This window comes from Chiloscyllium plagiosum, chromosome 10, assembly GCF_004010195.1.
Source record: "Chiloscyllium plagiosum isolate BGI_BamShark_2017 chromosome 10, ASM401019v2, whole genome shotgun sequence".
NCBI lineage: Eukaryota > Metazoa > Chordata > Chondrichthyes > Orectolobiformes > Hemiscylliidae > Chiloscyllium > Chiloscyllium plagiosum.
The window spans coordinates 84,216,938-84,239,418 of record NC_057719.1 but is presented as its reverse complement, the minus strand read 5'-3'; the positions used below and the strand labels follow the sequence as shown (position 1 = coordinate 84,239,418).

At 43.7% G+C, this 22,481-nt stretch overlaps 1 protein-coding gene across 5 annotated transcripts in view; it reads left to right on the top strand.

Annotated features, from left to right (window-relative positions):
• Positions 1 to 22,481, top strand: part of rad51b (RAD51 paralog B) — a 568,881-nt gene that overhangs the window by 7,957 nt on the left and 538,443 nt on the right. For all 5 annotated transcript variants that reach the window (XM_043698230.1, XM_043698228.1, XM_043698226.1 and 2 more), the window contains exons 3-6: positions 1,459 to 1,572; positions 10,996 to 11,112; positions 15,355 to 15,491; positions 17,586 to 17,705. In XM_043698230.1, coding sequence (XP_043554165.1) covers positions 1,459 to 1,572; positions 10,996 to 11,112; positions 15,355 to 15,491; positions 17,586 to 17,705 — 488 coding nt within the window. The remainder of the gene's footprint in view (positions 1 to 1,458; positions 1,573 to 10,995; positions 11,113 to 15,354; positions 15,492 to 17,585; positions 17,706 to 22,481) is intronic.

Sequence of the window (22,481 nt, the reverse complement as noted above, 5' to 3'; positions counted from 1 at the left end):
TGCACTCAGGCAAGTAGACCTGAGAGCACAACTAGATCAGCTGTGATCTTATTGAATGCTGGAGTAGGCTTGAAGCGGGACTTGGCCTACTCCTGCTCCTGAATTTGGTTCCTGTGGAACAAAACCAAAATTGAATTGTCTGCATCAGTGTTGCACTGTTCACTTTCTCCACCTGGGTTGGTGCGTGCAAACAGAGTTGATTGTTACACAACATAGTAGTCCAGTCTTACCATCTTTGCCCACACTTTGCATAGACCAGTTCTGGAGGCCTGCAGAATCCAGACCTAAACCGCTCTGATGCCAATTTTGTTGAAAGTCCGGTATGCTTCCCCATCAGTACAACCCTTGAGAATCTGTTATCTAAACTGCAGTATGTCAATTTCACAGTCATCAGAATTTACAGATTCTTCTTCACCCGACTCCACCCTGCATCTGTCATGTTGTTCAGGCCTATATTCCATTTTCTCTCCTCTACATTTGAATGACAGACTATTGATGCTTTTTCAGTGTCAGCATCTGTGACTGAGGCTTTTTCCAGCATAGCTACACTCAGAATTTCAGTTCTTGCTCATTGGCTCTAGGCAGAAGGTTGTGGCAGCAAGTCTCACTGCAGTGACTTGAGTGTATAATCTGGGCTGCCACTCCCCACCCTGTGGGTGCAATTGCTGAAACCGCCTCTCTGTTTAGACAAAAAACAACCTGTAGTTTTATTTGAAATAGAGCTACAGAGATTTTCCCTAGTATGTATTTTGGCTAAGATTTATTTCTTAGCCACCCTCACTTAAAAGGAACTTATTTGGCCATAATAACATTTCTGTTTGTGGAACTTCACTGTGAATATGTTTTCTGCACTATTTGCTACATTACAATAGTGCCACTACTCACTATAATTTTCTTTTGCATGTGTGCCAATGTTTTTAAGTATGATTCCCCTTTTATCCTCTAAAATCATTTATCTGCACATGCAGTAATTTAAAAAGACTAACTCATTAAAGCCTGCTCAGGGCTTTTTGTTGCTGCGTGGTTGCACATTTATTGGAAATGCCTGTTTTGACTATACTTCAATACACTTTGGTAGCTGCAGAGGGTTTGGGATGTTCTGAGATTGTGAAAAGGCAATATAAATGTAAATCTTCCTTCATTTCAAACCAATCAGCACTATATAAAAACCGAAAGAACTGCAGATGCTGTAAATCAGAAACAAAAACAGAAATCGCTGGAAAAGCTCAGCAGGTCTATGGAGAGAAATCGAATTTAATGTTTCAGGCCAAGTGACCCTTCCTCAGAAGAGCCTTGCACTATCTCTGTCTAAAGTTTGAGCCTTTCTCTTTGACCATCTTCCATAGACTTCCGACATACTTTAGTTTGGTGTTCAGGGTGGTTTACTTTAGAAATGAGGTTTTGTTAAAGACTTTGTCATCTCTTAGACCTGAGAATGCGTATTTGTTTTTTTAACAGGACTTTCTATCCCTTTCTCCACTGGAGCTGATGAGATTCACGGGTCAGAGTATCCAGAAGGTTTCTGCATTAGCAAAAACTGTCAGTAAGGCTTGTGCTCCTAAAATGGTCACTGTAAGTGAAGATTGTTGTTAAATCATAAGATTTTTGATATCAGCTTCTAATTTTGTAATTTGTTCCTTGGTTAGGGTTTTCTTCTCTTTTTTTTTTCTTTCTGTGCTGACTGGGTTTTTCCACAGTTTTTGGAGATGTGTGTGTTTGGGTGAAACAAATGTTCTTTGTTTGATCCCCGAAGGCACGGATGCAGGAATACATCCATAGTTTTCCATACATATAGAACTGTACAGCACAGAGGGAGGCCATTCAATCTACTGTAGGATTTATAAGTGGATTCTCTGAAACCTGAATTTAGTACATCCCACTTCTCCTATTCTTCCAATATCACTGTTGCTTTTTAAAAACAAACATTGTCTTTTTAAAGCCTTCCTTTCATCATCCCTTCCCAGATGGGAATTCAGGGCTTAAAGTCACTTGTGATTCTGGCTTTTGCACCGGTTTTTCTGAATATAATTCATATGCAAGAACCCAGTTTTCATTCAATCAATGCCATATCCTTGAGCCTTTGTGCCTATTATGACTCCTTCAGTATGCAACAGAACTGTCGTTGTTCTACGTAGTTCAGCCTTCAGTGCAAAAACTCTGAGCCAAAGCTGCTCAACTATCAGAAGTTGATTGCAGAGGTGTTTACTCTGCTTAACAATGGTATTCAGGAGTTCTTCTACATACTGCATCCTTGATGCATCACCTGCACTGCCATCCTTAACGAGTTTTAATTATATTGGTGTCTTACTTATGTTGCCTTTATATATTTTATTAATTTTAACACCAATTTGTTTCCTGTGTTAAAATTTAAGCATCTAAAAGACTTTAACCCTTTATCAGACACTCATCAAACATCTAGCTCCTTTTTCTGTAGTAGGGCCAGAACCAATTCTAATCAGTTGCAGGGAATCTGACTCTATTTCTGCCTGCCATGGGCTTCATTTCTCATTCACTCCTTTCAGTTATGTTGACTGTCTGTCTTGGTGTCCTCCTGTTGCCTACTCCTGTGAGTGCTGCTGACAATTGTCTTAGGGTTCTCATCTCATGCACATATGTTGCCATTCCCTCGTTCTTCATTGCTGTGTTAAAATTCTGCAAATAAATATTAGCCGTGCCATTGTTGCCAGTATCTTGAGAGTTAACATTTAATGGTATGTTGCTATGACCTTAGCTTTGGAATTTGGCTTTTATGTCTTGAGGTATTGAGGCCTGGAGGTGGGTGGTCTTGGCAGAAGGAGCATGGGTAAGCATGTTGCTGGTTAATAAATGTTGCTGGTAGCACTATTGCCACAAACATCAGCATGTATTTATTAATGTCTTTAATATCATGATATATCTCAAAGTGCTTCGCAGTACCATTATAGCACAAAATATGACACTGAACCACGCACGATAGCATTCGGTCAGAAAACCCAAAGCTTGGTCAGGCAGGCAGGTGTCAATGATTTTCTGAAGTGAGGATAGCAAGGTGGAGAGGTCAGCTCACAGTGATGATATCCCAGAGCTTGGGCTGAGTCACAGTGGAGCAGCAATTAAATTTGCAGAAACACTGAATTTAGAGGAGCGTGAACTTCTCTGATGTCTGTGCACCCTGAGATTACAGAGACGGGATGGGATAAGGCCAGGGAAAAGTTTGACGAAACTTAAAGTTTGAAAATCAAGTCAATGCCGTTCATTGAACACAGTTTATAAGTGAATGGGGCTTGCTGACAGTCATGACACTGGCAGTCTAACTTTGAATATCGTCAAGTTTATGGACAATATAGTGTGGGAGGACAGCCAAACATGTGTAGGGATAGTCAAGTCTAGAAGTAAAGACATGAAGACAGGTTTCATCAGTAAATGAGATGAGACTGCTGAAGTTGGGTGATGTTACAAACTTTGTCCAGTTGCAGGAGAGCTATCCCAGATATCTAATAGTCTGATATTAATCCTGAAGTGATAAAACATCAAGGAGAAAATGATCTCAGCCAAATGGATCTTATTGAAATGTGGATAAATCAGGGTGGTTTTCTATACTGTGACTTGCACAGAGACGAGAGGACACTTTTGCTAACTGCAGCTTAGTTGTAACACATTCTGAAGGATATTTCCCTATTAGCGAGAGGAAATCTCTGCTTCAGTTGTGCTGCAAGTTACAAAGTTTTGTTCCTGGCACCAAACTGAGCTAAATTATGAATAGAGTTGAAATTGAGTTTGGGTTTAGGATTAATTTGAAAGATTATCTATATACTCCTTTTGTATTAAAGTTCAGAAAGCTTGGGTTTGATATCTGGCCATCTAAATGAACCAATCCCGTCCAGAGTTAGTCACATGACAAGTGGTTTAAGTGTCGCTGGGTTAACACACACACACAGGCGAGCCAGGGTTCCTATTCCTGAGCTCTGATGGAAGCTGCATGGGTGACCACTTGACCCTGACAGTTTTTCACTTTTCCTAAAGGACATGGCTGCTAGACTCGGACTGCAGGTGGTCATGAAGTAAAAACATACCCAGTCTCATCGACTGTATTATGCCTGTCTCAGAAGCACCTGCCTATGACAGTCTCAGTACATGTGACCACTACACAAATGTTTTGGAGACAAAACCTGTCATTACATTGAGATTACCTTCCATCATATTGCATGGCAGTAGAATCATGCAAAATAAAATAAAATTTTTGAACAGATCTAGCAGCTCAAGACTAGACATCCATGAGATGCTGTGGACCATCAGCAGCAGCAGAATTGTACTCCAAAGCAATCTACAACCTCATTGCTCAGCATATCTCCACTCCATATTACCACCAAGCAAATGGAACAGTCATAGTTCAATGAAGAGTGCAGGATGGTGTGCCAAAAGCAACACGAGGTATACATAAAAATGAGGTCTCAATCTAGTGAAGCTACAAACAGCTCTTGTGTGCCAAACTCCAGAAGCAGCAACTATTAGACAGAGCTATGTGATTCTACTATCAATAGATCAGACCTCTGCAGTCCTTCCAAATCTGGTCGTGAATGGTGATGGACAATTTTAAGAAAAACCTCACTGGAGAGGGAGGCTCCATAAATACCATCGTCCCCAATAATGGTTGAGCCTGGCAGATCAGTGTAAACGTAGGACTTAAGCTATTGGACCAATCTTCAGCCAGAAGTGCTGAGTGGTTGATCCATCTAGAGGACCCAAGCATCACAAATGCCAGTTTTCAGCCAATTCGATTCACTCCACGTGATATCAAGAAATGGCTGGAGGCACTGGATGGTGCAAAGCCTATGGGTTCTGACAATACTGCAGCAGTGGTACTGAAGACTTATATACAGAACTACCTGTGCCCTTAGTCAAGCTGTTCCAGTACAGCTGCAACACTAGCATCTATCTGACAAATTGGAAAATTGTCCAAGCATGTCTGATAAACAGAAGGCAAATTTAGCCAGGCTAATTTCCATCTTAACAGTCTTGATAATCAGTAAAGTGATGCCAGCTTGCTATAGGGCAGCACTTGCTTGGTAATAAACTGCTCACTGATGCCGAGCTTGGGATCCTCAGGGCCACTCAGCTCCTAACCTCAGTACAGCATTGGTTCAGACATAGACAAAAGAGCTAAATTCTAGAGATCAGGTGAGATTGACTGCCCTTGACATTAAGGCCAAGTGTGACATGAAGGAACCCTAGCAAAACTGAAATCAGTGGGAATAATTAAAAACTCTGTGCTGGTTGAAGTTGTACCCAATGTAAAGGATCATGATTGCTGAAAGTCAGTCATGTCATTTCCAGGGCAATCTGCAGGATGTCCTCATGGTAGATATTGGCTGTCTGGCAGAAAGTGGGGATAAAAGGGTCTTTCTTTCTCAGGATGGCAGCCGATGACAAGTGGTGTTCGGCGAGTCTGAGCACTGGGACTTTTCAATTTATACATTAATGATCTAGATGAAGGAACTGAGGGCATTCTGGCTAAGTTTTCAGATGGTACAAAGATAGATAGAAGGGCAGGTCGCATTGAGGAGGCGGGGTGGCTGCAGATGGATTTGGACAGGTTAGGACAGAGGACGAAGGTGTGGCAGATGGAGTATAATGTGGGAAAGTGTGAGGAAGAATAGAGGCATGGACTAATTTCTAAATGGGGAGAAAATTCTAAATGGGAAGAGCAAAGAGACTTGGGACTTCTAGTCCAGGATTCTCTCAAGGTAAACTTGCAGGTTGAGTCAGTAGTTAGGAAGGCAAATGCAATGATGGCATTTATTTTGAGAGGACTTGAATATCAAAGCAGGGGTGTACTGCTGAGGCTCTCTGACTCTGGTCAGACCACATCTGGAGTATTGTGCGCAGCTTTGGGCCCCATATCTCAGCAAGGATGTACTGGCCCTGAAGTGTGTTCAAAGGGGGTTCATGAGAATGGTCCTAGGAATGAAAAGTTTAACTTACAAAGAATGTTTGAGGACTCTGTGACTATACTCGATGGAGTTTAGAAGGATTAGGGGGATCTAATTTAAACATACAGAATACTGAATGGCCTGGACGAGTAAATGTTGGGAAGATGTTTCCATTGGTAGGAGAGATTAAAACCCAAGGGCATAGCCTTACAGTGAAGGGAAAACCTTTTAGAATGGAGATAAGGAGAAATTTCTTTAGCCAGAGAGTGGTGAATCTATTGAATTCATTGCCACAGAAGGCTGTGCAAGCCAGGTCATTGAGTATATTTAAGACTGAGATAGATAGATTTTTGAGGATCAAGGGTTATGGGGAGAAAATGGGAAAATGGGTTTGGGAAACTAATCAGCCATGATTGAATGGCAGGGCAGACTTATTGGTTTGAATGGCTCAAACTCTGCTACTGTATCTTATTGTCTAGCCTATTGAGAGATGTTATCACATGCTACTGGAACAGATGAGACTTGAAGTTCCTCGGGGTGGTGTCCTAGGTCCAACCATTTTTTTGCTGTTCCTTAAATACCCTCACTCCAACATAAGGTCAGAACCAGGGATGTTTGGTAATGATTACACAAAGATCAGCATAATTTGCAATTCCTCAGAAGCAATCCATGTTCAAGTGGAGCAAGATCTGCCAATATCTTGGGATGAAGTAGCAAATAACATTTGTGAAACACAAATTCCAGGCAGAGACCATTTCCAATAAGAGGCAATCTGACATTAGTCCTTGACGTTCAGTGCCATCACTATCTCTGAGGCTTACCATTAACCAGAAACTGAACTGGACTAGCCATTTAGGCAAAAGCGAGGATTGCAGGTACTGGAGATTAGAATCAAGAGTGTGGTGCTGGAAAAGTACAGCAGGTCAAACAGCAACCGAGGACCAGGAAAATCAATGTTTTAGGCAAAAGCCCTTCTGAGGAGGTCTTTTGCCCGAAATGTTGATTTTCCTGCTCCTCAGATGCTGCCTGACCTGTTGTGCTTTTCCAGCACCACCCTCTGGACTCGCCATTTGGCTAGACTTTTGGCATAAAAGCACATCAGAGGATAAAAATCCTGCAACACTCAGTTCACCAACGCCTGTCCACCATCTACATGTCTCATCAAGAAAGTGATAGAGTATTCTCTGCTTGTCTGAATGGGTGCAGCTTCAGCAACATTCAAGAAGCTTGACATTATCCAGGACAAAGCAACCCACTTGATTCGGAACCTAACTAAAAAATTCAGTCACTCCACCACCAATGCTCAAAAGCAATAGTAGTACTGTCTGCACGATGCACTACAGAAATTCACCAAGGCTACGTGTGCAGCACCTTGCGAACCCACAGCTACTACCATCTGTAAGGGTAAGGTCAGCAGATACATGAGAACACCACCATGACTCACCATTCTCAGACTTTGAATCTGTTCCTTCACTGTCACTGGGTCAAAAACCTGGAACTCCCTCACTAATGGTTTTGCGGGTCTTTCTACGTCAAGTGGACCTGAACAGTTCAAGAAGACAGCTCACCACCTTCTCTCATGCAGTTAGGATGGACAATAAATACTGGCTCAGTCAGTGAAACCCATGAATAAATGAAAAATAGTTTGGTGCTAGACATAAAGAACGGATAGGCTCTTGTGAGCAGAAACAAACTCAAGTTGTATTCATGTGAGGTGCTTGAGCGAATTTTAAGGATGTTATCTGCCAAAGATTGATGTGGAGCCACATTATAGAGCATTTAACCAAAAGCTTGTCAGATAGGTACACTTTAAATAGTGACATCTCATTTAAGGAAAGAACTCGAGTGAGGCCCCTTTTGGTCATGGCTGACCGTGGGTAGCATCCTCGTTCTGGCTTTTTGCTTCCCTGAAGCAATGTCGCTTGTGACTGAAGAGATCAATGCTGGAGTGACAGTCGCAGAGGTCACATCTGTGTGTGGTCGTTGATCTGCTGGAACTGCTGCACTCCTTCCTTGGTGCCCGCTTGCCTGCTGCAGCATTCATCAGCTTCTTTTCCCCTGTTTTGAGGTGTTGGTTCAGGGTGCTTGTCCATCTCATGCGGTCAGCTTGCAAACCTTTCCCAGGACTCCATAACGACATCAGGCGCTTTCAAGTCCCTCATGCTGACATCCCTGTAGCGCAGCTGAGGATGCCCAGTAGGCCTCTTCCTAGACGCAAGCTCTCCATAAAGGATATCCTTTGGGATGTGGCCATCCTCCATGTGGTGGGTGTGGCCCAGCCAGTGTAGTCTCCATTGCCTGAACAGAGTGTACGTGCTGGGAAGGCCAGCGCGAGATAGAACCGCTGAGTTGGACACTGTCTTGCCAGGATATGCCCAGGATACGAAGGATACTCCTCAAGTGAAAGGTGTTCATAATCCTCCTGCCTGGCCTATGTAGTCTGTGTTTCACTGCTGTACAGCAATGTTGTTATGACGCAGGCTTTGTAGACTAACATTTTTGTCTTCGCTGTCAGCTTGTGATTTGTCCATACTTGAGTCATGAGGCGAGCAAGAGTTGAGGCTGCTTTCCCAGTCTTCTTGTTGATCTGTGTCCAAGGAAAGGTTGTCAGTGACAGTAAGCCAAGGCATGTAAACAGATGGCTGTCATTATGTTCGTAGTTGTCGATGGTGATAACTGACAGTGCCTCTGTGTGAAGTCCCAGGATGCTTGTCTTCTTTAGACTGATAGTCAGCCTGAAGTCCTTGCAAGCGTGAGAGAGGCAGTCTATCAGTAACTGGAGTTCCTGTTGGGTGTGTGTTGCAACTGCACCATCATCGGCAAATAGCACGCCCCTGATGAGTGCGGCACGTACTTTTGTCTTGCCCCTGAGGCAGGCCAGATTGAAGGGCCTGCCGTCTGATCGAGTGCGTAGGTAAATCCCCACTGTTGCACTGCCAAAGGCATGTTTCCGGACCACAGCAAACAAAATCCCAATGAGTGTGGGAATGAGGATGCAGCCTTGTTTGACGCTGCTGCAGATGTCAGAGGGCTCAGAAGAGCTGCCGTTGAACTGCATTGCCCTCTTCAAGTTCCCATGGAAGGGTTCGACCATGCTCAGCAGCTTTGGTAGGCAGCCGATCTTCAGGAGAACCTTGAAAATGCAGTTTCTGCTGACCAGGGCGAACACTTTGGTGAGGTCGATGAAAGCGCCATGCAGGGGCATTTTCTGTTCTCTGCACTTTGTGACGAGTTTGTGAAGAGAGAAGATCATGTCGACTGTTGACCTTTAGCTCGGAAGCCGCACTGTGACTCTGGGTATACATGTTCTGCCAGTTTCTGCAGGCGAGTCTAGATGCTGACAATGTTGAGGAGAGAGATGCCTCTGTAGTTGTTGCAGTCGTTTCGCTTGTTCTTGTAGAGGGCAATGGTCTTGTCATCTGTCATGGCCTGCAGTATCGCTCCTCCTTGCCAGCACTGGCAGAGGACTTCATGCAATGGGTGTAGTAAGCTAGTCTTGCAGCACTTGATCAGATCAGGAGGAATCCCGTTGCTACTCGGGGCCTTACCTGAGGCCAGGCTGTCAATGGCATTGCTGAGTTCTTCTACTGATGGCTCTAAATGTAGCTCCTCCATGGTTGACAAGCAAGTGATGGCATCAGGTGCTGAAGCAGTCACAGTATACTCTAGAGATCAGAGTAGTATTCAACCCACCTCTCCATCTGTTGGCCTTTCTCTGTGATTACTTCCCCAGTAGAGGATTTGAGGGGGGGCTGTCTTGCTCTGAGCTGGTCATAGTGCCTTCTTGATGCTTTTGTATATTCCCCAAATGTTCCCTGTTATAGCAGCCATCTGAATTACCTCACTTAACTGTGTCCAGTACTCGTTAGCACAATGCCTGGCAGTCTGCTGACAGCCCTGAGAATCTGCAGGTTCTTCCCGCTAGCTGACCGCTTGTACTCAGCTAGGGCGACACGCTTGGCTTCAATGACAGGGGTCATCTTGTTGCTTTAGCTTCAAACCAGTTGTGTGTCTTGCAGGTCTTCTTCCCAAAGATAGTCAGGGATGTTTGGTGCATGGTATCCTGCAAGGTTTCCCACTTCTGTGTGGCGGAGTGTTCGTGTTACAAGGTGCTGAGTTCTCTCTCGAAAGCCTTTGTGATCTGTTGCAATAAGGTCTGGCTGGGAAATCTTGCTGACATTGATGCAAGGGTTCCTGTGTTGCTTAGTATGATGGAATCTCTTGGGTTGCAGCCTAATCTTGCAACACACTAAGGGGTGATCTGTGTCACAGTCCACACTATGGTGAGAGTGTGCGTGGAGAACATGTCTGATAGCTGCGCACCTAAATAGGATCAGATTGAGTTGGTGCCAAAGCTTTGAGTGCGGGTGTCTCCAGGAAACCTTGTGCTGAGGCTTTGTCTGGAATTAGGAGTTGGTGATGCACAAATCATGGTGAGTGCACAGCTCGAGCAGTCGCTGTCTGTTCTCATGCATTTTGCCCACACCAAAATGCCCAAGGCAGGAGGGTCACGAGTCGTGGTCTGCTCCCACTCTGGCATTGAAGTTGCCCAGCAGAACAAGTTGCTCCTTCCTAGGGATGCTGCCAATGAGAGGTGCAAGTTTGTTGTAGAACTCATTGTGTGTCTGGTGTGGAGGACAGTATCGGGGCACACACACTGACAAGGGTGACTGGGCTTGCAGTGGTATTGAGGCGAAGAGTCATGAGTCACTCTGAGCCATTGCTGCCTGGCGTTCATCAGGCTCTTCTTTACTGCGAAGCCGAATCCGTGCTCTCTGGGCTCATCAGAGCCCTCTCCCAGCCAGTAAAACCTAGCACTTATGTTGTAGCAGAGGACTTGGCCATCTACAGTGGGGTGGATAAAAATCTGGTAAGTGTAAGAGGGCAGAATTGAGCTGGGGTCCTTCAGTCAGGTGTAGCAGCATCCACAGAATCATGTGATCCACAGTCTGCTCACGCTTTGGTTAGTGGCTAACAGGAGGACAGTTAGGGTTCTCGAATTCTGATTGTTTAACTCATTGACAGATAATGCTACAAAGTTACTGGTGAGGTGCACTTTGTAAATATTTGTTTGTGTTCTTGTCAGGCACTTGAAATGAAAGCGGAAAGATGTTCGAAACCATCCATTGCTTTCTTCCCCACCTCTCTGACCAAACTTGACGAGGTCCTTCACGGTGGACTAGCCTGTGGAACCCTGACTGAGGTATTGTTCAAGAAATCTCTCATTTCACACCAATCTTGTCCATTATTGAAATGCTCATCTGAACACTAACATATTTTACAGCACAATATGTACATCAGGTCAAGACTGAATAGGGTTGGCGTTTGATTTCAACCCTGCATGCTTGCATATCCCACCCAGTATTGACTGAATCTCTCTCAGACAGTAATTGCTCTGGTGAACCTCCGTATTCATTCATGGCCCAATGCTGGAAGTTTGTTCAGGAACTGTAATTCAAAATAAGATGATCTGTTGTCAAGTTGTTTGAGTTTTTTTTTGTAATTTGCCATTTTTCACCCACCTTGCTGACGCGAACAGCTATGTTGATCCAATCAGCAATGGGGACGCTAATCCTTGTTATTCTTTAACCAGGAATTGCTGAGTTTGAAAGACTGGGGCAAGTCTCAGTCCCTGCATTGAAATAAATTTCCCATATTTATGAAGTTAAAATTGGAATTGGAGTGCGACAGGAGTGAGTCACATATACCAGTAGATCTGATGTGGGAACTACTGAGGCACTAACTTCAAGGAAATTTGCGGCTGGTTAGAGGAATTGTGATGTATTTTATATTGGTTTCTCCTCTATTAATTTGTCAGTCTCTGCAGCTGCTTCGTAGCTGTGGGGAAGTGACTGTATATTCAAGACAACTTAGAATCATAGAGATGTACAGCATGGAAACAGACCCTTCGGTCCAACCCATCCATGCCGACCAGATATCCCAACCCAATCTAGTCCCACCTGCCAGCACCCGGCCCATATCCCTCCAAACCCTTCCTATTCATATACCCATCCAAATGCCTGTTAAATGTTGCAATTGTACCAGCCTCCACCACTTACTCTGGCAGCTCATTCCGTACACGTACCATGGTCTGTGTGAAAAAGTTGCCTCTTAGGTCTCTTTTATATCTTTCCCCTCTCACCCTAAACCTATGCCCTCTAGTTCTGGACTCCCCAACCCGAGGGAAAAGACTTTGTCTATTTATCCTATCCATGCCCCTCATCATTTTGTAAACCTCTATAAGGTCACCCCTCAGCCTCTGACACTCCAGGGAAAACAGCTCCAGCCTGTTCAGCCTCTCCCTATAGCTCAAATCCTCCAACCCTGGCAACATCCTTGTTAATCTTTTCTGAACCCTTTCAAGTTTCACAATATCTTCCTGATAGGAAGGAGACCAGAATTGTACGCTATATTCCAACAGTGGCCTAACAATGTCCTGTAGAGCCGCAACATGACCTCCCAACTCCTGTACTCAATACTCTGACCAATAAAGGAAAGCATACCAAATGCCTTCTTCAATATCCTATCTACCTGCGACGCCACTTTCAAGGAGCTATGAACCTGCACTCCAAGGTCTCTTTGTTCAGCAACACTCCCTAGGACCTTACCATTAAGTGTATAAGTCCTGATAAGATTTGCTTTCACAAAATGCAGCACCTCGCATTTATCTGAATTAAACTCCATCTGCCACTTCTCAGCCCACTGCCCCAACTGGTCCATATCCTGTTGTAATCTGAGGTAACCCTCTTCGCTGTCCACTACACCTCCAATTTTGGTGTCATCTGCAAACTTACTAACTGTACCACCTTTATGCTCTCATCCAAATCATTTATGTAAATGACAAAAAGTAGAGGACCCAGCACAGATCCTTGTGGAACTTCACTGGTCACAGGCCTCCACTCTGAAAAACAACCCTCCACCACCACCCTCTGTCTTCTGCCTTTGAGCCAGTTCTGTATCCAAATGGCTAGTTCTCCCTGTATTCCATGAGATCTAACCTTGCTAACCAGTCTCCCATGGGGAACCTTGTCGAATGCCTTACTGAAGTCCATATAGATCACATCTACCGCTCTGCCCTCATCAATCCTCTTTGTCACTTCTTCAAAAAAACTCAGTCAAGTTTGTGAGACATGATTCCCCATGCACAAAGCTATGTTGACTATCCCTAATCAGTCCTTGCCTTTCAAATACATGTACATCCTGTCCCTCAGGATTCCCTCCAACAACTTGCCCACCACCGAGTTCAGGCTCACTGGTCTATAGTTTTCTGGCTTGTGCTTACCACCCTTCTTAAACAGTGGCACCACGTTTGCCAACCTCCAGTCTTCCGGCATCTCTCCTGTGACTATTGATGATACAAATATCTCTACAAGAGGCCCAGCAATCACTTCTCTAGCTTCGCACAGAGTTCTCTGGTACTCCTGATCAGGTCCTGGGGATTTATCCACCTTTAACCGTTTCAAGACATCCAGCACATCTTCCTCTGTAATCTGGACATTTTGCAAGATGTCACCATCTATTTCCCTACAGTCTATATCTTCCATATCTTTTCCACAGTAAATACTGATGCAAAATACTCATTTAGTATCTCCCCCCATTTTCTGTAGCTCCACACAAAGCCTGCCTTGCTGATCTTTGAGGGGCCCTATTCTCTCCCTAGTTACCCTTTTGTCCTTAATGTATTTGTAAAAATCCTTTGGATTCTCCTTAATTCTATTTGCCAAAGCTATCTCATGTTCTCTTTTTGCCCTCCTGATTTCCCTCTTCAGTATACTCCTACTTCCTTTATACTCTTCTAAGGAATCGTTCGATCTATCCTGTCTATACTTTACATATGCTTCCTTTTTCTTAACCAAATCCTCAATTTCTTTAGTCATCCAGCATTCCCTATACTTTAACAGCCTTTCCTTTCATCCTGACAGGAATATATTTTCTCTGGATTCTCGTTAACTTGAGAAGCTTTAATGTGATACAAGATGGCTGGACTCCTGGATAGAAATACTGTGTTTCACACTGAGCTCAGCACTCCAGATCTCAGCTGCAAATAAAAGTCACATTCAGTTTTCAGCTCGAGAATTGCTGACAGATTGAAAATTGTAGATTGAGACAACAAAGTTACTTAAGTCAATATTGAAATCAGGTTATCAGGTCTTCTGCAAAACCTGCATTATTTTTGAATTGTGATGGTCATTTATAATTGCGGACTGTCTTGTTGGCTGCACCTGCAACCACCTAAAAGTAATGAGTATACTGGAGACATGGCTTTTATTCAGTAAAGTTTCAAAGATTGAGAGGTGGCCTTTTTGTGAGGGGCATGACAGCAGATACTGTGAGGATGTTTCCCTTTGCTGAGATGTCCAGAACTCGGGAATCATATAAACTCAGAATAAAGAATCCAAATTCGAACTGAGGTGAGGAGCAATGTCCCCACTCAAATGTTGTAAATCTTTGGAATTTTCATCAGAGTTGTGGATGTTTAGATGTTAAGCATATTTGACGCAGATTGATAATTTCTTTGCATGGTGAGGGAAATGGCAATAGTCCAGGAAGGTGGAGTTAAGGTAGAACCTCAGTAATTTTATTGAATAGTAGAATAGGCTTGAGGTTTTTTTTTTAGATTAGATTACTTACAGTATGGAAACAGGCCCTTCAGCCCAACAAGTCCACACCGCCCCGCCGAAGCGCAACCCACCCATACCCCTACATTTACCCCTTACCTAACACTACAGGCAATTTAGCATGGCCAATTCACCTGACCTGTACATCTTTGGACTGTGGGAGGAAACCGGAGCACCCGGAGGAAACCCACGCAGACACGGGGAGAACGTGCAAACTCCACACAGTCAGTCGCCAGAGGCAGGAATTGAACTCAGGCAGCAGTGCTAGTCACCGTGCCGCCCACCGTTCTGGATAGTCAAGTCATGCTTTTCCTTTTAAGCATGCTAAATAATAGCCTGCCCCTTCTGGTGGTCCCAATATTTGTGGGACACAATCTTCTCCATTCCTCTTCCTGAAGCATGCAACTTGAGCTATGACATGTTCCTGCTGTGCTGCTCGCTGATATCCCTGCATGTCCATTAGGTGAGTCTATGTGGCAACTATAATCAATTTATTTCTTCTTCAAAGACACATTTAAGGTCTGGTATAGTATCTTGAGTTGAACAGACTGGGAAATCATACATGGGACCAGTGTGATCCGGACCATAAATGGCATGTATTTGTAACTGCTGAGGTCTGAAGTCATTCTACTCAGGTGGAATGGTGTGCATGTTGCAGAATGCCTGGTGTGCTAGAGCCTGACCTAACTGGGTTTTGGACTCCAGCTGTATGAATCAATTTTTGGAGCATGTTTAAACTGTATGGCGTGTGTTATTGTACAGAGCTGTAAGCCTGGTGTTGGATTTTGTTTACAGAATAGTTCCCAATTAAAGTTTCCTGTGTTTAGGTGACAGGTCCTTCGGGCTGTGGAAAGACACAATTCTGTATGATGCTGAGCGTGTTGGCCACCTTGCCTGTCAGTATGGGTGGTCTGGATGGAGCAGTCATTTACATTGACACCGAATCTGCTTTTAGTGCTGAGCGGTAAGAGAAATAATTATGATTTCTAATAATTCAATGTATACCAACACCGTGGCTATGGCTCTCGACCATAAACCCAAAAGTGGACCATTCAAATCCTGTCATGGTATGCTGAGAAATTGAATCAATCTGGTGTGTTTTTTTTGCTCAGCGTGTATTTCATTCTTGTCCTTTTTTAGGGAAGAGAACCTTTCACCATTACCTGGTCTGACCTGTATCTGACTCCAGTCCCATGTTGATTCTTGAACTGTCCTAGTAGTTGGATCTGTTGTAATTCATGAATGAATAAATCAGGCAATTCAGTAGCGACCGAGATACCTTCTGAGAATGAAACAAGGCATTTTTGTGCTAATTTAATCTCTGCAAGACTCTCCTCATCAACATCTCCAGCTATTTCCAAAGCTGGGAGAACTGTTCCATACTCAAGTCAACCAACAGCTTGACTGTACTCATTGTAGAATTCTATCCATCAGCTATTATCCCTACTTCCTCCCTCATCAGGACATGAGGGGGAACCTTTGTACACAGAGAGTGGTTCAAATATGGAATGAACTGCAAGGAGGTGGTGAATGCAGGTGCAGTAACGACATTTAAAAGACGTCGATAAGTTCATGCATAGGAAAGGTTATGGGCCGAACATAGGAAGGTGGGGCTAGTTTAGTTTGGGAGCATGGTTGGTGTGGATTGATTGAACCGAAGGGTCTGTTTCCGTGCAGTAAGACTCTATAACATCCTGCCTCCTCCCTCACCATCCTTAGGTACATCCAGTGGACATAGACTCACCAAAGCTAGGCAGATAATGTTATGCTGACAGGCTCAATGTTAACTTCAAGAACGTTTCCTGCTGATCATGACATACTAACTCCTTACACCATCTCAAAAGTATGCCGCCATTCCCTGGAGGTAGCAAGAACACTGGTGCTCTTCAGTGGCCACAACAAAGTTGTTCACTACTCAAATTATTCTTGGCTAATTCCTGATAGCCCTAACTGATCTGCGTCTGGCTCAAATAGTGAGGGCACCAATATTGTGAAGTACCTTTCCTGACTTCCCCCTCATTCTGTCTGAATGCAGCAGCATTGGGAGAAGGAACCACTGTTTGGTGTAGTGAAGAAAATATAGTATTTCCAGCATTGCTCTCTCCTTCGTGTTATTAAGTGGAACACGATGAGGGATATCTAAGCAACTCTTTCATTACATCATCTATAGTGGCAGGATTGTCTGATATTACAAAGTGTAACCTTGTGTCCTTGTATAACCCTCACTCCTCGACTACCTTCACTCTGGTTCATTGCAAAGGGGCAGAAGGTGACAGGAGTAGACCTCGCCATATTCTTGAATGAGATCTAGATCTAATACTTACTACACAGAGCTGCTTGCATGCTAAGTACAGAGGCAGAGTTAAACAGTCCTAGAATCCAAGTAACAATAAATATTTATTTCTCCACTATTTTCTGTTGGGTAAAATCAGGATGCAAACTTGCATGATTGGTGGAACTGGAACATGAGGTCAGCAGAATTATTAGAGTTATGTTGGTAGATTACATTTAGATGTGCATGATGTCAGTGGAGTAGCTGCAGGATTTGTTTTAGTTTCTTTTTTCCTCAAGGCTTCCATCAGCTTGACTCAGTTGATATCATGCACATCTCTGACTCAGAACCTGCTGGTGCAGAGACTAATCATTGTGGTGCTGAGACAGTTTTGGTTCGTCGTTAGCGCTACCTTCTAGATAATATGTTAACCTGGGATTGCTGTCTGGATGTTCCTGTCAATTTAAGTGGATGGCAAAGATCCTGTGACTTTTTGAGGAGCTGGAACTATTCCCAGACTCCTGACTAACATGCCTGCCTCAAGCAGCATCCTCAATTGCAAATGAACTGTTGGTGGGGTATTGCTATTTCCTTAGGACGCACATATTGATATATAAAAGATTTAGGGGATTGTGACACTAAAGATGTGTCTGCTGTACTGTCTTTTGGGAGAAATAATTGCTCTTGAATGCTGTTGTGGAGTGTGTTCTGCTCCATTATGCTTTGTGAGCTCTCTTGATGGAATTCATATTTCTGTACTTTTTAAAATTTTTGTTTGTATTTCAGGCTAATAGAGATAGCAAGGTGTCGATTCCCTAATTACTTCCATGAAGACCAGAAACTGATTGCAATGACCAACAGAATTCACTTGTACCGTGAACTCACTTGCTTGGATGTGCTAAAAAGGTATCTGTTGTTTCCTTTGACAGAAACAGAAATTGTTGGGGAGAAATTCAATAGTCGAGAGTGTGGTGCTGGAAAAGCACAGCAAGTCAGGCAGTGTCCGAGGAGCTGGAGAATTGATGTTTTGGGCATAAGCCCTTCATCAGGAATGATTTGGAGGTGCCGGTTTTGGACTGGGGTGTACAAAGTTAATAATCACACAACACCAGGTGAGAATCCAACAGTTTTATCTGGAAGCACTAACTTTTAGAGCACAGCTCCTTCAGGTATTTGTGGACCTGATGACAGAGCTATTCTCCAAAAGCTGGTGCTTCAAAAAACCTGTTGGACTATAACCTGGTGTTGTGTGATTTTTAACTTCATCAGGAATTGGGGAGAGAAACTCAATAGGTCTGGCAGCATACGTGGAGAAAAAACAGAGTTAGCATTTCTGATTCAGCGATCCTCCTTCAGAGATCGTTTCCTTTTGTTTGACTTGAATTTGATCCTCTAATCATCCTTAACACTAATATTCATGTTCAGAGAACATGCAAGTAGAAGATCAGCCTTGTGTTCATTATCAACAAGTTCAATAACTTTAGGGCTTGAGCCATGTCCCTGCCCCACCCTCCACACATACCAGGCTTTGCTATCACAAGAGAGACAAAAAAACCCCCCTGCATATCCTGGAATTCAAGGTAGACAGGCAGGAGACTGGATGAACACAGCAAGCCAGGCAGCATCAGGAGATGGAGAAGTCCACGTTTCTGGTGTAAACCTTCTTCAAGACTGGGGGTTGGTGGGTGTAACCCTTCTTCAGGACTGAGGGTGCTCCCCTAACACCTACCTTTCTCCATCCCTTGTTATTACATTGTCTGCTATTACACGCATTCCATTATTATCTACTAACAGTCCCCATTAATAGCTATTCACCCTCCTAGCCAGATTTTTATCTAATTTTTTGTCGGCCCAACTATTCTTTTTGTTTCTTTAGCCTCTATCCCCACCCATCATTTACTCCTTACCCCCTCCTCCCCACCCTATCTTGTGCATATAAACTGACATTTTCCTACCTACCATCAGTTCTGAGGAGCAGTCACTGGACCTGAAGCGTTAACTTTGATATCTCTTCTCATATGCTGCCAGACCTGCCTGAGCTTTTCCTACAATTGCTGTTTTTGTTGCTTGCGTTTTTTATGCTTCACGTCTTCAGTGTCCCAAAGGAAGTCCTTCCTTTCTTTTTCTTTTGCAGCCACAACTTGTAAATAGATAGCAACTTTAATATGACATGCTGTCTCAAAGAACATCTCAGAAGCATTATAAAATAAACATGACACCTTACAAAGAGATATTAGGACAAATGACAAAAAAACCTGAAGATCCACGCCACCCCCCCACCTCCATCAACCCACTCTCCATTCCTGGCACCTTCCCCTGCCACCGGAAGAGGTGTAAAACCTGCGCCCACACCTCCCCACTCACCTCCATCCAAGGCCCCAAAGGATCGATCGACATCCAGCAGAAACTTTCCTGCACTTCCAAACGCCTTATCCACTGTCTGTTGCTCTGTATGTGATCTCCTCTACATTGGGATGACAGGACACCAACTTGCAGAACGTTTCAGAGAACATCCCCGGGGAGCACGCACCGAACAACCCCACTGCATTGTGGCCGAATACTTTCTGATGAAGAGCTTATGCTCGAAGCATCGACTCTCCTGCTCCTCAAATGCTGCCTAACCAGTTGTGCTTTTCCAGAACCATACTTTTGATTCTGATCTCCAGCATCTGCAGTGCTCACTTTCTCCTCGATTTTAAGGAATATTTGGGGAGAGGAATGAAGAAAGGTAGGGAGACATGACTTTACTGATATTGATCTAAATCAGCTTTGTAATACTTAGGGGCAACTTTTTCACACAGAGGGTGGTGCATTTGTGGAATGAATGGAAGTAGTGGAGGCTGGTACAACTGCAACATGTAAAAGGCATCTGGATAGGTATAGGAAAAGGAAGGGTTTAGAGGGATATGGGTCGGGTGCTGGCAGGTGGGACTAGATTGGGTTGGGATATTTGGTTAGCATGGACGAGTTGGACCAAAGGGTCTGTTTCCGTGCTGTACAGCTGTATGATTTTTTTGACTCTACTGTTTAGGCAACAGTGGCGTAACAAAGATAAGACCATAAGAAATAGAAACCGAAGTAGACCATTCCAGCCCTCAAACCTGCTCTGCCATTCAGTAGGCTCATGGCCGATTCAATATTCCTCACATCCATTTTCCTGCATTTTCCCTATAACCCTTGATCATCTATCTCAGTTTTAAATATACACAAGTATTCTGCTCCCACTGCTCTCTGTGGCAAGCAATTCCAAAGGCTCACAAACATCTAAGAGAAGAAATTCCTCCTCATCTCCGATTTGAATTGGCACCCCTTTATTCTCAGACTAGGCCCTGTTGTCCTCTACTGCCCCATGAGGGGAAACATCCTCTCAGCATTTATCCTGCCAAGTCCCTTAAAACTTCTACATATTTCAATGAGGTCACCTCTCATTCTTCTAATCTGCTGGGAGTAGGAGTCCCAACCTGCTTAGTCTTTACTCACAAGACAATCTTTCCATACCAGGGATCATCCTAGTGAACCTTTTCTGAACTGCCTCCAATGAAATAATAATTTTCCTTAAATAAGACTGCAAAGCCTCCATTCTGGAGATCATTATGTAGAATATAGATGACCCTTGACCTCAACTCCATTTCAATACTCGCCTACCTCCACAATCCTTCTAGACCCGACTCCTTTAAAAAAAAATCCAAAAATCTATGGATCGGCCACGAAGCGCACACAATCCTCCGATATCAAGAATTCCAATCTACTGAATTTTTTTTTCGCAGCCCAGTTCCCAGATTGCTGACCCATTACCCTGACGCCAGTCCTTGTTCTAGACTCTGGTCAGGGAAACAACTTCTCAGAATCCAACCTGTCAAGTTACTACCCATACTAATAGAGTACCACCACCTGCATGTGCCAGCATGTGTTGACATCTTATTAAATGTCTTGTGAAAATCTAAATATATTGTTTCCAATAATCACCCTGCAAGTTACAACCTCAAAGTCGAACAAATGTGTCAACACAACTGCCCTTTCGCAAAACCATGTCAATGGAAACAGTAAACAAGGGCAGGAGTAGGCCATTCGGCCCTTTGAGCCTGCTGCTCCATTCAGTATGTTCATGGCTGATCATCCAACTCAGTACCCAGTACCAAAGTGCTTAGACTGCACTTAGTGAAAATCAAAAGTTTTGGAGTGTTTGGAGAAAAATGTTTTCCTTCTGGGAGGGAACTCTGCCATTTATTAAATACACTGTCAGTTTTCAGTCAAAATGCTTTCATCTATTCTCCAGCTTTCACTACCTCAGAAATGTTGAAGTATTTTGCAGTCAATGAATTTTGAAGCATAGTTACTGTTGTAAGAGATGTGTCTTTCAGTTTATTCCCAGCAAAGTCCCACAAGCATCATTGAGATGATGGCCAGGTAATCTGTTGTAGTGATTGTAGAACAAATATTGGCTAGGACACCAGGACACTGTCCCTTACCATTTATTCAAAATGATGTATGGGATCTTTTGCATTCATTTGAATGTTTATCTTGGGCTTTGGTTGAATGTCTCCTCTCAAAGATCGCATCTGTGAGTGCAGCAATCCACAGTATTGCACTGGAATGTCAGCCTCGAGTTTTGTGAGCAAGACATGATCTCTCAAAATTCGGACTGAGAGGTGAGAATGCTAACATAGTTGACTCCAACTGGTTGAAGGGTTTAGATGAAAGCCTTACTTGTGATTAACAAATGAATTGAAGAGTGTGAACTGCCACCAAAACATATTAGATTAGATTACTTACAGTGTGGAAACAGGCCCTGCGGCCCAACAAGTGGGCGGCACGGTGGCACAGTGGTTAGCACTGCTGCCTCACAGCGCCAGAGTCTGGGGTTCAATTCCCGCCTCAGGCGATTGACTGTGTGGAGTTTGCACGTTCTCCCCATGTCTGCGTGGTTTTCCTCCGGGTGCTCCGGTTTCCTCCCACAGTCCAAAGATGTGCAGCCCAGGTGAATTGGCCATACTAAATTGCCCGTAGTGTTAGGTTAGGGGTATGGGTGTGTTGTGCTTCGGCGGGTCGGTGTTGACTTGTTGGGCCGAAGGGCCTGTTTCCACACTGTAATGTAATCTAATCTAATCTAAAAGTCCACACCGACCCGCCGAAGCGCAACACTTAATATTGGTTGGGCTAGCGAGTCACAGAGGCATTTAAAATTATGAGGGGTTGGGATAGTGAAGGAAGCAATATTGTTTCCAATGAAGGGAAGCTCAAGAACAAGGGGAATTTCTTCCCTAATGGCATTGTGGGTCTACCTACAGCACATGGATTGCAGCAGTTCAAGCAGTCTGCTCAGCCTACATCCTGTGATTGAATGAAAAAAAGTCAGATTAAAAACAAGAATTTCAGGATAGAGAGCAGAGTAACATTTTTAGTATTGATACCAAGACAAAGATGCATAATGCATGAATCATACAGAATTTTGATTTTAAAGTACAGATGAAGTACATTTTTGGTTTCAGTTCTATCAAGAAAACCTTTTTCAAAAAGGTAAAAGTTATTTGGAACAAGGAACTAGAAGCACAATTTAAGTGCCTGCTAGGTGTCAGTTGAGGTATTTACAAAGCTGAACTTGAATAACATGTAGGGAAAGCAGTCCAGGAGCCAATGAGTTTGGTTCAGAATCGCATTTCAGCTCAGGAGAACCAGGTTTTC